Source organism: Podarcis tiliguerta (genome assembly GCF_965153285.1).
Source record: "Podarcis tiliguerta genome assembly, chromosome: 5".
In the NCBI taxonomy this organism is placed as follows: domain Eukaryota; kingdom Metazoa; phylum Chordata; class Lepidosauria; order Squamata; family Lacertidae; genus Podarcis; species Podarcis tiliguerta.
The window spans coordinates 41446868-41469500 of NC_139538.1; the positions used below are offsets into that span (position 1 = coordinate 41446868).

Consider the following 22633-nt stretch of genomic DNA (forward strand, 5'->3'; position numbering starts at 1 on the left):
ATTTGGAGTAAATTGGACAAGGTGGGATTTTGAGTGCTGTTAACTAGAAACCACATTTTGGTGTATCTCTTACTGTGCTTATCGGGAAGTGCTGCAAAGCTTGGGGTTTCTGCTGCAAAACAACTGCAAAACTTTGGCACTGGTTTGGAGAGCATCGAACAACATTGGGTTTGGGAGTGATATCCGTGACCCCCGGTTTGATGTATCAATTTCTCAGTTCGGGGGTTTGTGCTGAAAAACTCTGCAAAACGATTGCAAAACGTTGTCCCTGGTATGGAGGGGATTCTAAATTTGGGAGTTTGTAGTCAATACACCAATACGGGGCAGAGATGGAGTTGGAACCCATGCCTTTCTGCGAATAATTGTCAAGAAGGAATGGGATCAACGAGTATGGCATGAAACACTAGTTCTTAACTCTTAGTTAATTAAAAAAAAAACAAGTTCGAAATCCGCTTTATATCTACTTTTTGCTATCAATCCTCACCACGCTCGTGAACAATTTAACCACCTTTTTTTAAAAAAAGAAAACACCTTCTGCTGCCATAACAGACAAACAGACTCATCTAGTGAGTCAACGACTTGTTGCAGCATTAAGATTCTACTCCCGGCCTTTTACGCCCACTACCCTTTCGTCGCATATGGAGGGTTATTAACGGGGTCGGAAGTGGATGTTGTATTTTTTTCCCTTTACCTCTTTGGATAGCGGCGGAAAACGTTGGAGGGAAAGCGGAAGTTGATTCTCCGCACGGAGGCGGATAACCGGAAGTGCTTGGAAAACAAGGCGGAACTGAGGAGCCGCACGTGGGGTTTCTCGTGGCCTGCGCCGTTCAGAATGGGGCGTTCGGGCAAGTTGCGCTCCGGCTCTGCCAGTAAACTCAAGCGCTGGCGCAAGGGGCATAGCAGCGACAGTAACCCGGAGGGGAGACGCTACCGCCTGGCTGCCCGGGGTCGCTTGCTCGCTCCCCGATCCGGTATGTGCGGCCAGGATAAGTGGGGGAATAGGAAGCACTTATAGAAGGAGGGGGGATCGGAATAGAAGGGCTTCAGAGAGAGAGAAATCTGTTACGAGGGCCTATAGCATCATGGGGTTGAAGAAAAGCATTCTTCACCCGGAGAAATGTACTTTGTTTAGTTATCCTACGTTATTGAACGTTAAAACCGTGGAACTTTCCGAGCTGAATGAATTCCTGTACCCACCCTGTGTGATATAGCTGGTGTCAGCATCTTATGTGCCCCATAGCACAATACAAAAGACAAGAAGTATATATTTTCTCCTATTAAGTGTGACATTTCATTTTCCGCAGCCACCCTAGTTGCTATGGGTGGAGTACCGCTATCTGTAGTGCTTGTTCATTGATGGTTAAGTTGGAATAATAGTTGTGGAAGGATACTTGTGCAAACTTTGATACCAAGCCAGTTAGTAGCTATCTAAAGCCGTGGCCAGCCTGTTGTGGATTAATCTCCTTTCTGGATTGCCTGGAAACAACTTGGCTTGTCATTTGCGACTCTCTTGGTAGGCCTTATATGGACAGAAACCTCATAGCAATCCGTTATGAAGTGTGTTCCCTCCCCAGTGTTGATTGAAGGTTTGTCTTTCCCTTACAGAAAACAGTAACCTGACTGTGGATGCTCTGAAACTGCACAATGAACTGCAGTCATCAGGACCCCTGCCTGCCTCACGGGATGGGAGTCAGCTGCGCATGGAGGAGGATGACAATGCCGAAACTGCTAAGACCCACAAATCTTCAGCCACCTTCCTGAGTGGACTGAGTGACTGCACCAGCCTCACCTTCAGTAAAGTGCAGCGTTTCTGGGAGTCCAACTCTGCGGCTCACAAGGAGGTAATTGAATGCCAACTCCTCAGAAGTCACAAGGGCAGTGAAAGGGAGGGGCATAGAATATTGGGGGAGAGCATGCAGAGGAAAAAGTCAGTTTTTGACTGTAAGAGGAGATGGAGTGGAAGAGAGGCCAGCAGAGAAGAAAGTGGGTAAACAATACATTAGAAGGAATGCAGAAAAGTGGATACCAAGCAACCAAAGTGATAAACTAAAAGAAGTTACAGCAGTCAACTGACAGTGTGTCACACAAGCAGCAGTTATGTTGTTAGCTCATTGTTAACTGCCCTAAAGCTACAAGATACAGTGGTACCTCGGGTTACAAACGCTTCAGGTTACAGACTCTGCTAACCCAGAAATAGTACCTCAGGTTAAGAACTTTTCTTCAGGATGAGAATAAAAATTGCACCGCGGCGGCAGTGGGAGGCCCCATTAGCTAAAGTGGTACCTCAGGTTAAGAAGGACCTCCGGAATGAATTAAGTTCTTAACCCAAGGTACCACTGTAATCATATTCATAAGAGTTGCCAGTCTGCCTCTCTCCATTCATAACTGAGAACTGTGTGCACTATATTTGTTATTTAGGATTGAACAGTTTGTAATTAATGGCTGTCTGGTAATAATGTAGGAGATGGACCCTAGAGGCACATTATGAATCCACTGGCTCCTTGCTACATATTGGGGGCACTTTGATGCCTTCATTGTTCTGAGGGAAATGGAGAAAGAATTGCTATGCCATTTTGGAAATTTAAAGCAGAACTTGAATTCATACTTTAGATTGCAAGAATGAGAAAAGTGGGCATTGTGCCTCCATCTCCAGATTGAAGGAGCAAGTGAAATGAATGTCAATCTACCACTCATCTCCCTGGATCTCTAGTTCAGACACAACCCTCCTACTCTCATGTCAGCTCAAGAGCCCAGCACAGTGGTTATAGATAGCTGGTCTGCTCTTCCAGCTGTTTGCTTATCTGTGTTGAAATCATGCTGACCAGTAATCAGTGGTGGAGTTTTCAGTCTCTCCAGGAAGCATTCATAGGGATGGACAACAATACTTACATGTAGGCGTTGGGGTGGCATGTTGTGAGGGAATGTTAAATTAATTAGGTAGGCATTAATCTGAACTCTCACATTTGGATTCTTTGATAGATATGTGCAGTATTGGCTGCTGTCACCGAGGTGATCCGAGCACAGGGTGGCGTAGAGAGTGAGACAGAGTATTTTGGTGCATTGGTAAGTACCAGTACTGTGAAATGAGGCAGGCAGGAGCTACCTGGAGGTTTCAGGTCACATATGTACAGTTGAGTGTGGTTACCAACAACTGCTGTGATCGCAGTACTCATCAATAATCCCAATAAACAAACAGACTTGATCGTCATAAGGCAAATAGCAGACAGGAAGTAATGGCAAAACCTTGTAGCATTTGCATGAACAGTTTATCTTGCTTTCCTTCATGCTTTTTACTTACTTATTTTATTACTATGTTTACATCTTGCCCTTCAAGGAAAATTTCCAGGGAGGCTTACATAAAATTCGGTAAGCACAACCAACACCAATTCTACTGGATGAAACAATTCCATACACCAGCTGGAGTGATGGTGGTGAGATAAGGCTCCACTTGATATGCACTCAGCCTAGGGAACAGGGAAACAAACCACTAAGAAAATTGCAAAATGGTGTATCCATAGCCCACCCATGGTAGCAACTGCAGAGGGAGCCAATGAACTCTTGATAACAACTGAGCCCCACAACACAGCCCTTGTCTATATTTCTGACATTTATATAGTGGTGGCGGCGTGCTATGATTGGGTGCTCCTTGCAGCATATCCAGCATTTTATCATAACAATATGTGAGGTGGGGGAAGATTGTCACATGACCAGGTTGTTGTTGCCATTATTATTATTTAATTAAATTTGGATACTGCCCTTCATCTGAAGATCTCAGGGTGGTTCATAGCGTAAAAATACAGAATAAAACCACAAAGTACATAATACAAACATAATAAGAGCAAAAACAAACCAATAACCTAAAGGTGCTCCTTTAGACTTCAAGATGCAATCCCAGGGAGTCTAGCATCCTTTCTGATTACTTCCTGCACCACACTATGTCTCCTCAGATGACCACTCTGGAAGCTGTGGAATCTCCAGAGTCCCTGGCTGCTGTTGCTTACCTGCTGAATCTGGTGTTGAAGAGGTGAGTTCTAAGAACATGAGAGAAGTACTTCTGGACCAGAAGTACAGTGGCCCATGTCAGGATGCTTTAGAAAAGGATTAGAACAATTGAGGATGCAAGCATAACCTTCAGTGCTATATTGACTATTTCCCGGACAAAGGCTGACCTGGATGTAGCTATTGAATGCGTTGGGCCCTGTTGTGAATCCATTTACACTCTTGACCTCTTTTTTCTTGTATTTTGGCAATGAGTCCCCAAGATAAATATCCTTCCACTTTGTGTTGCTGTTGCTTTTTAATTGATTAACACATTAATATGATGTGTTACTGAAATAAAAGTCCCCTAGCAATTTTTTGTCCCTGACCTTTTAAACTGTCCTTAATGATAAAAAAATCTTGAATCTATTAGACATTCATTTTCTGGTATCTTTTCTGCAACCCTCATCACTCAAGCACTTCTGTGTACATTTACCACTTCACTATATCTCTGTTTAGATAAGATGACCAGAATTGCCCACCATGACCCAAGTGTGGATGTTGTTGCTCTTACACTTGACAATGGATAACTGTGCAAGTGATGAAGTGCAAGAGCTGGTCTGGGCCTTTGGTGACTCTCTTGTCTTTTGAAACAGAGTGGGTGATTCATGGACTGGGAGATTAGAAGTATAGGGTGCTACCAAACTAAGCCTAGCTGCAAGAGAGTAAAGTTCCTTGGAAGCAAAGGGTCGTGGAATATAGTCATACCTTGGATCTTGAATGCCTTGGCTCCCGAACAAATTGGCTCCTGAATGATTGAAACCCGGAAGTGAGTGTTCTGGTTTTCAAACATTCCGGGATTCCGTGGCTTCCAATTGGCTGCAGGAGCTTCCTGCAGCCAATCAGAAGCCGCACTTTGGTTTCCGAACATTTTGGAAGTTGAACAGACTTCTGTAATGGATTCCGTTTGACTTCCAAGGTACGACTGTACTTGCTATTGTTTCTGCCTAACATTGATGCCTCCTCCTCTCTCTTAACTCCCAAATAGGGTACCAGGTCCTGTGCTGATCAAGAAGTTCTCTGATACATCAAAGGCCTTTATGGGGATCTTAGGCTCCCAAGCCTGTGGAGACTCCACCTCGGCCCTGCGCTGGGTAAGTGTTTCAGGAGAGGACTAACTGTGGGGCAGGAGGGACATCTGGATGTTGGGTGTAGGCAGCTGTTGTGATTAATGGAATCCTTTATGTAGTGCGATGTGCCCTTGTGATTGTATTGTGAAATCCCTTTGAGATGCTTCATGGGAAATAATGCAGAAATGAAATATAAATAAATAAAAAATGCATGTCCAGGAGTCAGTGGCCATTCTGCATAGCTTCTTGGTTTATTGCTTCTCACCCCACCACCCCCACAAGCAAGGTGTGTGGAGCAGTGCTGGGTTGAATGAATCCTGTTGATAGGCTCAAAGATAAAGGGCGTAGGTAGTGGTGTCAGATGCATCAGAAATTTAAAACTGAACCCCTGGCTTAAGGGCTCACTCGTATATTCAAGGATGTTTCTTGGCATAGTGATAGCACTCTATATGTCCATCCTTAATCTGTCTCCTTTCAGGTGCTCTCCTGCCTAGCTACATTGCTGCGAAGACAGAACCTAGTAGCTTGGAATTACCCTGTGACGATGCAAGTTTTTCATGGCATTCTGAGCTTTACTGTCCATGTCAAGCCCAAGGTGAGTTCACATCACCTACCCTGCTCAGCACAAACCAGTCAGTTTCACTGCACTTGGCAGCATGCACCCCAACGCTGCCACAGTAACTTTCGCTTTTGTTTCGTCTGTTAAATGTATGTCCCACCTTTCCATGTGGAATGCCCATGGGGGCTAACAATAAAGTGTAATAAGAGATGTAGCTCATTTCCAGTATGTAACTGCTTGGAGTTGGGCATGAAGTAAACAGCCCAGCTCACCACCCTCTCTCCCTCCCCTTTCCTCGGTTGCAGGTTCGCAAGGCTGCTCAGCATGGTGTTTGCTCCATCCTGAGAGGTAGCGAATTCCTCTTTGGGGATGGTGCTCCCTCGCATCACCCAGCTGCATCTTCTGCTGCGAAGTTCTGCGTGCAAGAGATTGAGAAAGCTGGAGGTATTGGAGACAGGAGATTCATGAGTTGTGTTTTATTAATATTTGCAAGCTGCTCTGGGACAGATCTCCCTGAAGGGTGGGCTGTGAGTTTTATAATAATAGACTGTGTTGGAGAAGGTAGCAGTGCTAGACCTGTTTGGTTTTCCAGGTGCCAAAGAGGCCACAACCACTCTTCATGTACTCACTCTGCTGCGTGACTTGCTGCCCTGCCTGCCTGCCCCATCTGTCAAATCTTGCTGTGAGACCCTCCTTCGAGTTATGACCCTCAGTCATGTGGTGAGCTCTCTTCTGTTGGTTAACAGTGGCTCTGTGGCGCTGCCTCTGCTCTGGGGATGCCACACCGCCCAGTGGGGAGAGCCAACATGCTTCAGTAAGAATGAAAGCATGAATAGTCTTTCTTTGTTACCAGTGGGGGCTTGGTATGAATTACCGATGTACCTAAAGTCCCTCTTGAGGATGGGAAATAATTGCCCTGTCACTTTAGGAGCGACACTCCGTTACCATATTTGGCACACTGGCTTTTGTGGGGGAGCCAATGTATCTGGTGCTTTTAAAAGAACTTATTTTTACACATCTCCTCTCCACCCCCCAGCTAGTGACAGCATGTGCTATGAAAGCTTTCCACAGCCTCTTCGTTGCCCAGCCGCCCCCATCCTGCCTGCCAGCTGAACTCAATGCCCAGATCATCATGGTGAGTACTGTAAGAGTCAGACTAGATGAGTGGGAGGTGCATAACCAGCCCTGGGGGCTCAAATATTTAGTTATTCCTTTTGGTACATATATATCCTACTTTTCAAGGCAGAAACCCTTCTCAAAGCAGTTCACGAGCTAGTATCAATACAACTTTAAAACAATGCAGATTCAGTAAACAACCAATAACGCTATCTATTCTGCTTTACCAGGCCCTATATGACTATTTACCCAGTGAAAATGACCTGCAGCCTCTGCTGGCCTGGCTATCTGTCATGGAGCGGGCACATGTCAATCTGGCAAAGTAAGGAGGAGAGCAGTGGGGAAGATGGATGGGTGGTGTTGGGTCTACTCCCCAGCTGGTCCATAACAGAAGGTCTCTCCATTCTCTAGGCTGCAGTGGGATCTGTGCTGGGCTCACCTTTCCCGCCTCTTCAGTGCGGCAATGAACTGCTTCCTTTCTCCTCACACACAGGTGGCGGCTGCTGCTGCTCAAACCCTAAAGGTACTGTCCCATCTTTACTCCCACGTGTACCATGTAGGGCTGTCAAGAATTGTGTGCTGCTGAAATAAAGATTTGTTTGGCATTTCAGTGAAAGTAAGCAGCCCCACTCTCCCCAAAAGTCCTCTTTGTGAATAGACACCTACAGAGAACTTTTGCATTGCCAGCTTCAGTTCAACCCCGTGATGTAACAGGATACTTGGACCTACAGCCATCTTGCTGCAAGCACTGATTGGCACTCACCGAAAGCCTGCTTAAAGCAGGCATCGGCTGTGCTGGTGGGGAACTCCTTAGCACAGTCCATCACTGCAAGCTTGCTGTATAGCCAGTCAGCTGGCAGCACAAGTTTCTCTTGGCAAGGAATAACTGGAGCACTTTAATGCTCCTGATTGTTTGGCATCTATGTCACCATGTGGGTAAGAGGGCATGGTTTGAGGAAAACTGCCTTGTGGGCCCAACTGGGACACATGCTGGACTTTGCCCACCCCTGCTGTAAGGAGAGTGGGCTAGTACTAAAGCTCTGTGTGTGTTTGTCTCTTGTTGTAGGTCTTGCTCAATGAATGCGTGGCCCCCCACATGGCAGAGCTGGGGCTGGTTTCCTCTGCCACCCCCTCTGGACCGGCTGCTCACATCTGCAAGATGTTCAGGTAGCAGAAGTGGCCCAGTGGGTTGAGGGAAAGAGGTCAAAATACTGGTTTTGAAAGGCTGTGTGTTGAATAGCTATTTGCTTTTCTCCTTGCAGGGCAGTGGAAGAGGGCTTGACATACCGATTCCATGCGGCATGGGCCTCCGTGTTGCAGGTTCTGAAGACTTTCTTTGAAGTGTGTGGGCATCAGTGCCATCTCGCCATGTGTAAGGTAAAGGAGTTTCTGTGTTGACTGAGCCCTGATTCCACAAGAGACAAGAAGGGATCCCCATGGCAAAAGAACATTTGGACACTGAGGCCCCGCAAACTTCTGAGATGCATTGTTGCTAAACTTTTCTAGAGCTCTTAGGATCGTGAGCTGGAGATTCGTGGATGCATAAATGTGTGTTATACAGTGGATATAAAGAAGTCAGTGATAGGAGTCATTATAAGAGGGTAGGCTGATTTATAACACATGCTTACTTGTGTGATGCTCTCTTTCGTTTTCCTTTTTCTGCAGTGCTTACAGTCCTTAGCTGACCTGCGTGGCTCCCCACACTTTCCTCACACTGTGCTGCTCGACCAGACTCTAGGGGCTGCAGTGACTACTATGGGCCCCGAGGTGGTTCTACAGGCTGTGCCCCTAGATATTGATGGCACAGAGTGAGTATAATCTCTGCCTTTCTGGGTTTCTGATGTTTCTATACCTTCCCATAAGACAAGCCCAGCTGGATCAAGCCATCTAGTTCAACACCCTATCCTAACAGTGGCCATAGGCAGATTCAAATCGGATTTCGCTACCACCTGAATAGGATAGAAATGTGACTGTCTGAATGGACATCTGCATCAGGGTTCATATGAAAAGAATAGTTGGGATCCCATACTCTTCCATTAATTAGGAATACTGTTGCATGTTGCAAACTCTTCTTTAGAAGGGGTTAGCAAAATTGCATTTGAATCTGCCTTTGCCATTTAGTTGGATACTCCAAGACCAGAAATTCTTGGACAGGATTGTTGGCTGAGCTGGGTGTTTACTACTTGGGGCTTTCACACCTCCACTATCTTATGGCATTGTTGTAGCTGAAAGTACTCGCAAAGGCACATTGGCACCAAAATCCAACATATCCAGGTACATTGCTTCTCCAATCCTCTTAATTTTGTCATTTGTTCTCTCTTCTGCTTCCTCCACAAGGGAGACACTGGATTTCCCCCGTAGCTGGCTCCTTCCTGTACTCCGAGACAGTATCCGAGATGCACCCCTTGCCTTCTTCTCCAGTTACTTCCTGCCACTGGCTGCCACTCTAAAACACAGAGGTAACCGACAATGTAGATGGGCAAGACCATGAGCACGTAACAGCAGACCTGAGTGTTGGACCTTAAAAGAGCACGACAACAGCTCCATCTCTAGGGTTTAAGATTGCAGTAGAGCTGTGGTACATTCCGCCTGGAGAATCCATCAGAAAATCTACCATACCAGACATCCCAAAACAAAATCCAGCTTCTAATGAGATTTCCCCTACCCTTCAGCAAGTACCAGATTTGGGGTATTTGGGCATACAGAGTGAAAAAAATACAGATGTTAAAGCTCCACATTTGAAGTTTCCGTCTTGGGATTTAGTTATAGTCTATTGTTGCATACCAGTACTGTTTGCATTCAGCAAGCAGAAATTCATCCTTTGGGTCTGCACCAATTGTGGCTTTGGATACGGGTTAGATCTGCACAAATATATTGTATGGAGTGCATCATGACAGCAGTTGCCTGTTAATTTCATGAGATTTTATATAATGTGCAAACTCCAGGTGTCCTACAGGCAGAGTGCATTGATTTTCCCCTTAGGTTAACTTCTTCATATATACTAAGCTACAGTCACAGACCTCTCTCTTACCTTTCTCCAGCCACAGAGCTTGACGAGGCTAAACGGCAATTAGAAGCCAAGATCTACGATACACTGCAGTGGCAGGTGAGGCAGCACCCCAACAGTTTTGCTTTGCGTGTTTTCTGCATCTAGGACTGGGACCCTGTGTTTATAAGGTTTGGAGTGTAATTGTGGTTCGTAACAATGCTCCTTTCTCTGTCTTTCAGATCTGGACCCTTCTGCCTGCTTTTTGTAGCCAGCCTACCGATGTGGTATCCTCCTTCAAAGGACTGGCACGTACTTTGGGCATGGCCATTAGCGATCGTCCTGATCTGCGGCTTGTTGTGTGCCAAGCTTTGCGCAGGCTAATTAACAAAGGCTGTCAAACAGGTAAGATCTGTCTGTGGAAGTGACCCTTGCTCAATTTACTCTAGCCAAGTCACTGTGGCTGGAGCTGTTTCTGGACTAGTTCTGCTTCTTGCTGAGGATGCAAGAGTGGAGAAAAAGGGGTAGAGTGCCTGGCAGGAGTCTTCTGTCGATTCCAACATTTTGAAGCATGCTTCACCAGCATCTTTCTTTCTTTCTTTCTTTCTTTCTTTCTTTCTCTCCAATCTCTATGTTTGTTTGCTTCTCTTTGCAGAGGCCGAGCGTGCTGAAGTTGGGCGTTTTGCAAAGAACTTCCTGCCCATTCTATTCAATGCCTATAGCCAGGAGGGTGGTGCCAGCGAAAGCCCTGTACAGCGGCGTTCTGTGTTGGACACTATAAGGGCCTACTTGACTGTGACGGAGCCAGGGGTGAGCAAAGCTCTGTGAACAAGACCAGACTTCTGAGATCATCACCACTTGCTTTGTCATTCTATCTTTCCTCTAGAAAGTGGGAAGCCAGCAGGGTTACTAGCTTCCAAATTCTCAAGACTTGATTTTCAGGGCTTATTTTAAACTTTATTTAATATTGTGTTTTAATTGTTGTAACCTGCCCCGGGTCCTTGGAATGAAGGGTGAGTAACAGATTGTAATAGCAATATCAATCACCTCATGTGGGCCAGCTCTATAAGTGAACAGCATTGCTAGGAATAATAATAATAATAATAATAATAATAATAATAATAATAATAATAATAATAATTTGTATGCTGCCCATCTGACTGGGGTGCCCCATCCACTCTGGACAGCTTCCAACAAAACCACAGTAAAACATCAATCCTTAAAAACTTCCCTATACTGGGCTGCTTTCAAATGTCTTCTAAAAGTCAAGTAGTTGTTTATTTCCTTGACATCTGAGGAGAGGGTATTCCACAGGGCTGGGACCACTACCAAGAAGGCCCTCTGCTGGTTCCCTGCAACTTCACTTCTTGCAGGGAGGGGACTACCAGAAGGTCCTCAAAGCTGGACCTCAGACAAGGGCCATTCTCCTTATTTTAGCTTCTTAATATAATTAATATATTTTTGTAGTGATAAAACAGGATGGATCGATGGGCAACTGTCTATACACAAAAGACATTTTCCTTTTCTGTTGTAAGTCCCACATATTAATATAAAAGCACATGGGTGGATGTGGAGAACACTATCAGCTCAAAATGAAAAGCCCTTTGCTAGAAAGGCTTCTCATCTGCCGCTTTGGAATGTTCGCTCTTCAAGGTCATAGCAGGGAACTGAAAGACTGCAGTGTTTGCTAGTATGGCTTCCAAAAGCACAAGTCAAAATACTGTTTCACCCTGAAGTGTTCACGCAGGAAGTTTTATAGCGGAGTTCTCTTAGGCCTTGTCAGATCTAATATGGTTGCACTTCTGCTTGCTTCAGACCAACTGGATACAAGCTGGTCACATCTCTAAGTTCTGCCAGTGCTAGGAGAGAGAGGGGGAGGTGTCTGTAGCTGGATGGGTCTCAAACATGGGAGGGCAGGCCTTTTCCCATCAGGCCTTGGAGAATGGTGGCCTAACTGATGACACCTACAAAAACTGCTCAGTTTAGTGGTTTTTGTTGGGGCAGGGTGCTACTGTTATTGATACTGATTTTTTTGGTATCCTTCTAAATATTTTATTATGATTTATTATGATGATGATGATGATGCGTTTTCCCATGTTGTGAGCTGCCTTGCACATGGTTTGAACTATGAAAAGGTAGCATACAAATAAAACAATGTATGTGTGGTGCAAAAGGGAAGATCTGGGGATGACACTCTCTTTATCTCTATTGCAGATGGTGCATGCTTTCCTAGAGAAAGCTAGTGAGAAACTGACCAGCTCTGATAGTTCAGAGTTCACTAGGTAAGGACACTCCAGAGTTTGGATCCATCTTTTTCCATACAGTGGAGAAGAGTATCCTCAGATGGGTTGTGCTACCCACTTTTCTGTTACATAGGCCTATGTAAATCAGTATTGTTTTCATCTGTCTGTGGAGTAAGCCCCTCTCTGTCCCACTCCTGTTAAGCTCCAGAGCACCTCATTGGAGGCCTGATTTTTTTCCTCTGTCCTCCCAGGTGCTCCCCTCTCCCTGCAAGTCAGAGAAGGCAGAGGGAGTGGGATGCACATGGCTTTTCCATTCCTGGCCCTAGTAATTGTGGAATCTGGTAGGTTTGCACTAATAGGTAGTTGGCTTTGTACTATTCCCAGGGAGAAGCAGAGTCCTAAAGATTAGCTTTTGTGTTCACACTTGCTAACTGTGCCTTCCCTGTTTCAGGCTTTCTGTGTTGGACCTTGTTGTAGCCATGGCCCCTTACGCAGATGAGCCATCTCTGCATGATCTCTATAGCACCATCCAGTCCTCCTTACAGGTGAGCTGCCTTTCAGTTGGCTGTTGGAGTTTATGCTGTGGCACATTGCAAGCTCCAGGCCTGCTAGCTTTGACCACCATGATCCCTGCTCTTCCTGAGAGTGCCATATTGACATCCTTAAAATCAGTTTAGCTATTACATTTAGGGAGACAGTGTCTTAATCTGTTCAGAAGGAGGCTGCAGAGTTGTTTGACCTTATCCATATTACTTGGCTTCTGCTCCCAAAGTTGTGTGGAATCAGTAGGGCATGTTTGTCTATGATCCATTGCTATCCTGGCCAGGCATAATCAGATAATAACCTAGCTGTCTGCTTTGGGCAACCCTATGGTCCTTGTTTCATGTTGAGTGCCTATCTTTGCATCTTCTTGGCCACAGGGGTAACTTTCTAGGTGTTTTCCCAGCTGTGTGGGAGCTGCTTATCCTTGAACATTTTCTGTGTAGCAAGGAGAATGTTCAGATGATCCAACTGATGCTGATTCTGTGCGAAAGACTCTTGTAATTGACCCTCACATTCCATACGCTTGTGACATTTAAACAGTCTCTCAGCCACATGGAAACCTCTGGCAGATATTCAGCTCCTATGCAACTAAAACATCTAAAAGGGACTAGATGGTCCTCAGGTCCCTTCTAACTTTGTAATTCTATGATTCTATAGATGTGGCCTCTACCTGGTTTCTGGAATACTCTTCCCCCAACTTCCATATTGTACAGGCTGAGAGCCTCTGTTCTTGTGTGCATGCAGTTTGTTTTTGCTAACTAATTTGTCTGGTATAATCATCCTAGAACAAAGACCACAGGATACAGAAGAAGGCTTATCGGGTGCTGGAGGAAATATGTGCCTCTGACAGGCCTGCCTGTCAGAACTTTGTTAGAAGTCATCTGGAGGAGCTACAGAGTGCCCTGCTAGGCTCTTTGCCCAGTGCCACTTCACCTGCCAAGAGGGTAAGGAAGGTGTCTGGGGAGAAGACACTTGTTGCTTCCCCCCCTGTAGTGGGTAGGGTGCTGAAGCACGGGTGGTGATACAAATAAGAGATTGCTGTCCCTGCCTGCCTCTAACTCCACACTCCCATTCTTTGTTCCCAGCCCCGTTTGAAGTGCCTCTTCCATGTTGTCAAACAGCTCGCAGTGGAGCATGAGGACTTCGTTACTGCCCTGGTGCCAGAGGTGAGCAGAAAAGGGAGTGGCAGGCAGGGTGCTGAAGGAATGGGGAAAGTAGGTGGGCATTTGTGTCTGTAGAAGATGGGGAGAAATAGTACTTCTGGGGCTAGAGGTGGGAGCATGCATGGAACTAAATTTTCATCTCCAAACAGAGTCAAGTTATGGTACAAGTTCCGCTATATTCTGCATCCCCACATCTTTCTGGCCCATAAATAGAATTTTCTCCTCTCATACCTGCTGCAAACAAACTCAAGCCCTTTGGCAAGTGTAGCTATGCAGCATGGTAACCCTCTCTCATTCCTTGCTTGCCTTGTTTCTTTTGCATTACAAACATCTTGTTCTCATGCTGTGAAGAAGCTGTTGTAATTCAGAATTAGGAATTTTGCTTCTCCTACCTTGTGATGAGGGAATAAATATATTCTCCCATCTGTGGAGGATGATACCCTGTAGTGGGTTGCTGCTCCCACTTACTCCGACAGGCAGGGCTTATGCAGTTTTGTCTTAGTCCCTGACAGCTGGAAATTACTGCCAGTTTCTGACCTGCCTGCTCTGCAGTGCTCCATCTGCAGGTTTACCTGATTTACTCTCTTTTTTAAAAGCAACGAACTAGAAATGTTTTCTCCCTCCTTGAATCTGGATTAGACTGCCTTTGTGAAATCCTCAGAACAAGAAGTTCCCTACTGCTGAAAGTGTTTTGTCTGTTGTCACACGTTTAAAAAAAATAGGTCAACTTGATGGCTGTAGTTTTTATGCTTGGGAAAGTCATAGATTGGCTGGAGCTCTGATCTGGTAATACATTTTAGACCAATGGCTTATATTTCAGTTCTCTCTGAAAGCTGATGCTGATAATACAGTGATGTTGAAAACTGGGAGGCAGAGATGGTATGGGGTGATGACAGGTACCTTTGTATTTAGGTCATACTCTGCACCAAGGAGGTGTCGGTGGGTGCCCGCAAGAACGCTTACAACTTACTTGTAGAGATCGGTCATGCTTTCCTGCGCTTTGGCCCCACAACAAAAGGTGAGTCCTGGTTTGCCCACATTGGGCTGTTACCAAAAAGAGATGGACTTTTTTGCCCTGTGCCCCCTGTCTTTCTGTCAAAAGCTGTGTTGGCTCCTATGTACACTTCTTCTATTTTTGACTACCTTATATTGCTTTCCTTCTCTGCTTCATTTATTCCAGTAATTTTAGTCATCTCTCCTCTTATCACTGGTCCATATAACCTCTTTTGAGTTTTGCCAAATTTTGCATTTAATTGCTGAATTGAGACCTGGATGAACTTTGTGCAAACTGAAAATCTGTACATATTGATTTTTTTTGTGTGTCATTCTGTTTAGCAAAGGGCAATCTATGCAGGGTACTGAAGTCTAACCACCTGACTACTAGAAATCCTCCTTTTTCTCCTGTTTCAGAGATCTCATCAGACAATTCCTACACATTTTTCAGATTATCCTTGAATCATAAGTACTAGAATTTTAAATTTGGCATCTGATATTAAGTTCCACAGTAATTAAAGAAATGCAGGATTCACTTAGCCTAGCCTGAGGCTTTGAATATCCCAGTCTTCCACCCTTGCGCTGTATAAAGCAGAACATATTTAACATTTCAGATTGGTTCCTGCTTTCAGACGAAGGGTTTTCAGTAGCCATGGGGGCTTTTCTGTCCTTCCTAATTCAGTGTTTTATAAATGTTGCCTGTTCCCTTCCCAATATTGCCTATCTACTATTGATATTTGTACTCTTGTCTTTTTGGTCTCTGATATTCCAGCTTACTCAGAGACTTGGATGTTAGCATTGTCTCCATAGTGCCTGGGTTCCTCTTTTGAAAACCTTTCATTCACACTGGGTTTTCTGGATCATTGTAGCCATTTTCTGGGGGAGCCTCTTCAGCCCCAATGCCACCTGTGTAGTAAAGTTGGTATCTTACTTTTAGCAATTTCAGTGAAATAACCCCCAGCATTTATTCCCTCCAGATGGAATGCAGCGTTATCTCCTCCTGGTTTATGCGGGCTTGACCGGTTCAGTCACCATGATCAGTTGCACGGTGCTCGCTCTTGCCCGTTTGCTCTTTGAGTTCAAAGGTGAGAGATCCGAATGCCAAAATCTTGCTGGATAATGCTTATAGCCTCAGTAGTTTAGTACAGAATTCTCCTGCAATTGGCAGGCACCAAAAGTTGGGAGGCAACAAACAGAGTTTGGAGACTGCTCTTTGAACTGCTCTTATTGCATGGATGGACATGCTAATGAATATGTCTAAGGGTAACATGAATGGTTGTATTCACTATCCTGAGCAGAGAGCTCTGTGTCCTTGGGGTTCCAAGCACCACACCAGTTGTAAGCACTGTGAGGCCTGTGCTGGGTTGCTGCTGAGCAGAAAACTTGCTGAAAGTAACCTGAGCCCTGTGTTGTCTGGCTCTCAGTAGAATCTGAAGAATTGAAGTATGTCTAAGATTAGCTTTACTCTACTGCAGAACACGTTGGGTCAGATGCCCTGGAGCAGCTCATGCAGCATGTCTGCCTCATGGTAGGCTCACGGACGCGGGATGTCGTCAAGTCAGCTTTGGGCTTCCTCAAGGTTGCACTCTTGCTCCTGGACACGGCACTGTTGAGTCGGCACTTGGAGACCATGGTGAGAAAAGGGAATACACTAGGGCAGCCTGTAGGAAGGAAGGTTCTGAGAATAAGAGTAGCTTAGTTTGCGTAACTTAAAGGGAGTGACGCAGAAAGGTGCCTGAATTGTTGGAACCTATTTCTGCCCGTTGTCTTGTCTAGTTCCTGACTCAAGAGTTCATGGGTATATATTGGAATTAATGATTCGCTCTTTCCCCAGCTTTGGTGAGGTGTTGTCCCACTTCTCGTGCTGTTGGGAAGCAGTAGAAGCCCGGGGAGAGGGGCAGGTTTGCACACATGCATGAGAGAGAGAACCAAGGGAATTCATTTCATGCAAGGTGTGGTTGGGGGGGCATCAAAATTCTAAAGCTTGTGCTATGCTTACAGTTAGAAGCCATAGGAGGATTGACAGATGACATGAGACGCCATTTCCGCATGAAGCTACGAAACCTCCTCTCCAAAATGATCCGCAAATTTGGGTAAGTTCTGGGGTTAGAGGGAGGACCGGGGAGATCCTGTGTTGTGATGCACAGGAATGAAAAGTTCTAAGATCTCTATCACATTGCTCAAACACTGCTCATTCCAAAGCTCTTGCTTCCTAGATGTGCTTGTCTTGAACTGTGCCATCTTGGATACAGCTTCATGCACACAAAACCTTGAGAGTGATGACCAAGCACTTGATAGTAGTCCAGATCTTGCTGGACTCCAGCTGACATTAGCTCTAACCAATATGGCCAAAGGTCTGGGATTAACTGGAATTTTAGTTCCAACAGTTGGAAGGCCACAGGTTAAGCACTGGTCTAATGTCTGTCTGACTTCTATGACTGGTAGTGGAGGATACGTGAGAGACTGATTTCTGTGACACTGGTCTTCCATCTTTACTTCCCAGGTTTGAGCCATTGCAGGCTTTGCTTCCTGAGTCGTATCGCAAGGTGCTGTTGAATATCCGCAAGGCTGAGGCAAGGAACCGCAAGCGGCAAGCTGTGAAACGGGCAGCAGCCACTTCTGTAGAAGAAGGAGGACCATCACAGCGCCCCATGGGGGAGAGGTATTGATGTAGTGCTGGTCTTTTGTCTTCATGTCATGCCATTGTTGAACCTAAAAGCTACAGTTTTTTAAGGCTGGAGCAGGAGGGATGTCTGCCATGGCAAGTGCGTTAGAAGGTGAAGTGTTCTTTATGTTCCTCTGCACCCTCCGTAAGTACTACTTGCATTGCCTCTTGTTTACAGTATGGAGGAGGTCCTGGCAGACTCGGACTCTGATCTTGAAGATGACATCAAGCAGCACAAAGGAAAAGAAACCAGGAAAGTGCTACGGCAACAAAGCCAGGCCTGGCTTAAGGAGGGAGAAGGCGATGAGCCCCTCAACTTCTTGGACCCTAATGTGGCCCAAAGGGTTCTAGGTAAGGAGCAGTTTGACAGTGGCACAATCTGCCTTTTCAGTCTGGGGAACGTGGGAGATCATTTATGCTGAGATAAAGGGGTTGTCCTATCTCCTTGTAAGTCTTTTGTGATCTTCTTTTATGCAGCTACCAAACCAGGCACGGGCCAGGCTGCTAAAATCAGCCATGACTTCAAGGTATCAGCTGATGGCCGTCTCATTATATGTGAAGAGGAGGAGGAGGAAGAAGAAGGGGCTAAAGGTACTGGTGGATAGTCTAATGTATTCAGCTGAAAACTGGCCATCAGTGGTCTACAAACTATGACTGGGCTTGGTATCCAAGCAGTAGTTTATGTTAACCAGCTGTGAAGTCCAGTTCCACTATGATAGTATCAATATTGTATACGTTTATGATCCCGATACTGTTTGATGGAATTGTTTGAAGTTGGATAACTTGGGCTTTATGTAGGCTGGTAAACATGTGATTTATTTGTTTTACTTTCAACATGTGATTCACTCCAGGGCTTTTGAGACTTTTAGCCCTTTCAAATTAAGACTGTTCACTGTCACATAAAATTATAATGTGCTTAAATATGTATTTACTTCAAACTATTTTTATACTGCCCTTCCATTAAAATAATTAAATAATTATAATGTAATAATACAATAATTTACTGGAAACATAAAGCAGTCCAATAAAACATACAATACAATGTAGGTGCCACCACAGAGAAAGCACTCTTCCATGTAATCACAAATGGAGTTAGTGCCATAGGATGCAACGCAAATCAGCAGCGCCTCCTCCAAATATCTTAGGGAACATCTAAAATATGTTGCTCAGGGCTTACCAGCTGTTAAATGTTAACCCAACTTACATTGTTTCCTGGTAATAAAAAACAGCAACCAAAATGTGTATGGATTATTACAAAAATGAAGCACTAGCAGTTTTTCAAAGAGTGTTCTGGTGTGCTTGTGGCATGATTGCAGTCCTGTCCATACTCTTCTGGGAGTAAGCTCCTGTGAACACTTTGATGTTTGCTTCTGATTAAAGTTTTATCATTTCAATGTGTAAAAACATATTGAACAGCTGAAATGCATACTTTTAACTATAAATGCAAAAGATTTTACAAAGATGTTTTATGTATTGTTCTCACGCTGAATTTTGTTCTCTGTTACAGGAGTGGATGAAGAGATGGCAGATCTTATGCAGGAAGTCGGGATCCGAAATGTAAGTACTGAGACATGGGCAGGAGGGGGGAAATAGGAATTTCAAGCATTTTCTTTAAAGGCCCACACAGTTGCCAAGGTGAATTGCTTTCTGAAATCAAAGGGGAACTGAGCTTGACTGTCAAATACAGTTCTTGTTACCAAGCAGATAATGCAGGAAAGGGAGAAGGCCTTGGACCCTAGTGAGAAGCCTAATTCATGTAGCAAGTGCTGATGCTTGGAAATCTGTTGCAGAAAAAGGCTCAAAAGCGCAGATTCCGGGAAGAAGCAGATGATGAGGAACTGGGCACTGATGCAAAACCACAGTATAAGGGTAAGTGCTTTTTTCTGGGCTGGTGGTGTGGACTTAACTGCCTTATCACATTGGATACATGTCCCTGTAATAGGGAAGGGAAAGAGAATGAGATGCTGCTGCTTAAGATTATTTATATACCACCATCTCAGAAAATTTCAGGATGGTATACAATGAAATGTTTACATAAAACACCATTAAAAAGAGTACAAAATAATCATTTCAATCAGCTGTATAGGCCTGCTGGCATATGAGAGATGCCTGAAAGTCAAAAGCAAGGATACCTGCCAAATCTCTGCTGGAAAAGTGTTTCACACTATGGCCAACTTCTACTCAAGTCCAGTTGAACCTCTGAAACAGGGGATAATGTGTTGTGCTTATGCTACAAAACCACCCAGTGCTATGTCTTTCTCTCAGTTAAACCTTAACACAGATAGCACATCCGCAGTATGCTTTCTTGTGCTGCTGAAGCACAATAATGTGGTGCGGGAAGTGTTTCAAACAGGCTGGCTGAACTTCAAGCATTGTTGGCTACAAGAAGCCTACAATCCAGTGGTGGACTGGGCAGAAACCTTTTTGTACAGCTGAGAGAAGCCTAGAAACTATTCCATTATTGTTTGTTCTTCACAGCTGGAGGTGTTGGAATCCATCGGCCTATTGGCAAGAATGCAGCACCTAGGCAAGCATACAAGGCAAAGGTAAGATTGTGATGTGAATAGTTAGGACCTGGCACCGTCATAACTCCCAGAAGTTGATTATTTGTATAAAGCCACTTTTTCCACATCATAGGAAGCCTTGTTTATTAGACTTACCAAGCAACTCAAGTACAGATTCATAGTATCAAATTATGTTAAAAGATGTCTTGGTACAAACATTGAAGATTTCTTGTCTCCTACCAGGAAATTTCCTTGACTTACTTATGGCAGTCTTCTACAGAGCACAGCATTCTATTAACTCCCACCATAAACACAGGACTGCAGGCTGGCTCCCTTTTAAAGACGAATCTCTGTATCTCTAAGCTAGATCCGGTTTTGAATAATTGATCTGAATGTGAGGCATTGATAGACGTTGTGAGAGCTGACGTGAATGCCTATTTTGGTGGAAGTCTTCATTTTTCCATGTCTTGCTTCTAGTCACTAAGCACTGATTCTCTTCTGTTTCTACAGAAAGGCAAAGGTGATATCAAGAAGGGCCGCCTGGATCCTTATGCCTACATCCCACTGAACAGAGCCAAACTTAACAGAAGGTATGATACGGGGATGCTGTGGGGAGAGCATTGTTAGTTCTGCTTGGACACATTGAAATTAATGGCCTTGACTAACTTAGGCACTTAATTTCAATAGGTCTACTAAGAGTAGAACTTAACTCGATGCACCTCAGTGTCACTGTTCAGGATTTCTCTCTATCTGTAAAATGCTGCCATGGAGTTGTGTGTGCTTGAAACCAGCTATGTTCTCTTATCGCAATCACTCTGCTAGATATTCTTCAGATTTGAAGCTTCCTTTTTCTGGTATCCCAGGCCTGCTTTTGCTGCAGAAGCAGGGCACCTAAAACCTCCATGGGAGAACTACACATGTGCCTGCTGTGCTTGTGGCAGTACTCATTCTAATCTCTCCTCTCTCTTTCTGGCAGGAAAAACGCAAAACTTCAGGGACAGTATAAGGGCCTGATGAAGGGGGCCCAACGTGGTGCCCAGGCAGGCAAGAGGCATCGTAAGAAGCAGCCCCATGTCTGAAGAAGACAGATCCCCTCGAAACTCCTCTGGGGTGCAGTTCCTGTCAAGGCAACCTGACTCTGGATCTGGTTGCTGCCACCTCACAACCTGAGCTGCTCTTTGGAAGTGGAATGAGATCACTAATTCCACACAGTTGCAGTGTATACTTTACTCAGCCAAAAAAGGGTGAAGATGTATATTCTAGCCCAGACTCCCTTCTACTATTTATGGAGCTACGCAGTAGGGCTCTTCTCACCAGATGCTACTGCCATGTTTTTTTGCACAACTATGTGTGCTTCATCTAGCCTTGAACTTTGTGCAAGAGAGAGAAGTGTAATGAACTTCTGAGCAATAAATGTAACCAATGGAAGTTGGTTGTGTAAAAGCTGCTGTCCACATCTGTCTACTTTTTCTGCCTTGAAAAGTGCCAGAACTAGCAACAAAGTTGTGCTGTTGGGAACTATGCTAAACTTTCTAGGAAGTTTAACATTTCTCTGCATTTCAGGATTTATTCTATGAGGAAAGTGACTGGTTGGTACTTGTGAAAATTAGAAAATAGTAGTATTATAGTCAGAGACAGAAAGCTATGAGAAATTCTGAACCAAATTCCATGTGCCCATTTTATATGTTCTCTTGCTACATACATCCCAGTCAAGGAGTACCAGTCACAACACATGCACAGGGACAGAGCCAGTGAATCCACAATGAGAAGAATGTCCACCCCACACACGCAAAATCATGCCATAGTTCCTGCAATCAGTCCCAGTTGCTCAGGCAGCAACAACACATACCCCTTCACACAGGGAGTTAGAATCCCCCCCCCCCCGCTGCTCACAAGTCTTATTAATCAACAAGCACAGAGCATCCTTAACTTCCTTCATTGATTAGGTAAAGGTAAGGTAAAGGACCCCTGGACAGTTGAGTCCAGTCGAATTAGACGCTCATCTCTTTTGGGACAAGAGAGCCAGCGTTTGTCCGAAGACAGTTTTTCCGAGTCATGTGGCCACATCAGTACCTATTTATCTACTTGAGCTGGTATGCTTTCGAACTGCTGGATTGGCAGCAGCAGGGACAAAGCAACAGGAGCCATTATCTCCTTATCTACAAGCTGTCAATACAAGCTGGGGGTGGACCGTGCCACTCGCATGGCAGATGTCAGGGGGGGAAAACCTCAGCAAAAGTTTGCATGGCAGTTCATGAGTCACTGACCAGAGCAATAATACCCAACCCTTTCTTATTTCAAAGGTTGACAAGATCTACAAAAGCCATAATGCACCGAACTATGTTTTGATGCATGTGAGTCAGTGATGGGGTTGCCATTTAATATCTAGTTTGCAACAGTGACATTTCATTTGAGACAATACATTTTTCAAAGCAAAGCAGAGCCAGGCAGATTTGGTGTGAGGGCTGAGGAGAGAATCCCTCCTTTTGTAGATGCTTGTAATGGATGCTTTAATTGAGATCTCTGTATTGCAGGGGGTTGAACTAGATGATTCTCTGGGTCCCTTCCAACTCTATAATTCTATGATTTTATGAGGACTTAATCCTAAAAGCTATACGGTGGTACCTCGGGTTACAGATGCTTCAGCTTACAGATGCTTAAGGTTACAGACTCCACTAACCCAGATATAGTATTTCAGGTTAAGAACTTTGCTTCAGGATGAGAACAGAAATCGCGCCACGGCGGTCCCATTA

The 22633-nt window shown here is 44.8% G+C and overlaps 1 protein-coding gene across 1 annotated transcript; it reads left to right on the forward strand.

Annotated features, from left to right (window-relative positions):
• Nucleotides 1–741: 741 nt before the first annotated feature.
• RRP12 (ribosomal RNA processing 12 homolog) lies at nt 742–21323 on the forward strand. Its single transcript, XM_083443786.1, has 34 exons — nt 742–971; nt 1606–1841; nt 2980–3063; nt 3948–4024; nt 5027–5132; nt 5587–5703; nt 5973–6111; nt 6260–6387; nt 6704–6802; nt 7014–7105; nt 7195–7306; nt 7850–7950; nt 8046–8160; nt 8449–8591; nt 9121–9242; nt 9825–9889; nt 10012–10174; nt 10425–10579; nt 11984–12051; nt 12464–12557; nt 13341–13499; nt 13641–13721; nt 14631–14736; nt 15689–15796; nt 16187–16344; nt 16713–16804; nt 17215–17373; nt 17555–17727; nt 17854–17967; nt 18884–18933; nt 19167–19245; nt 19855–19922; nt 20391–20470; nt 20857–21323. Exons 1-34 carry the CDS (start codon nt 833–835, stop codon nt 20957–20959), a joined length of 3885 nt encoding a protein of 1294 aa, XP_083299912.1. The 5' UTR covers nt 742–832; the 3' UTR covers nt 20960–21323.
• Nucleotides 21324–22633: the final 1310 nt, after the last annotated feature.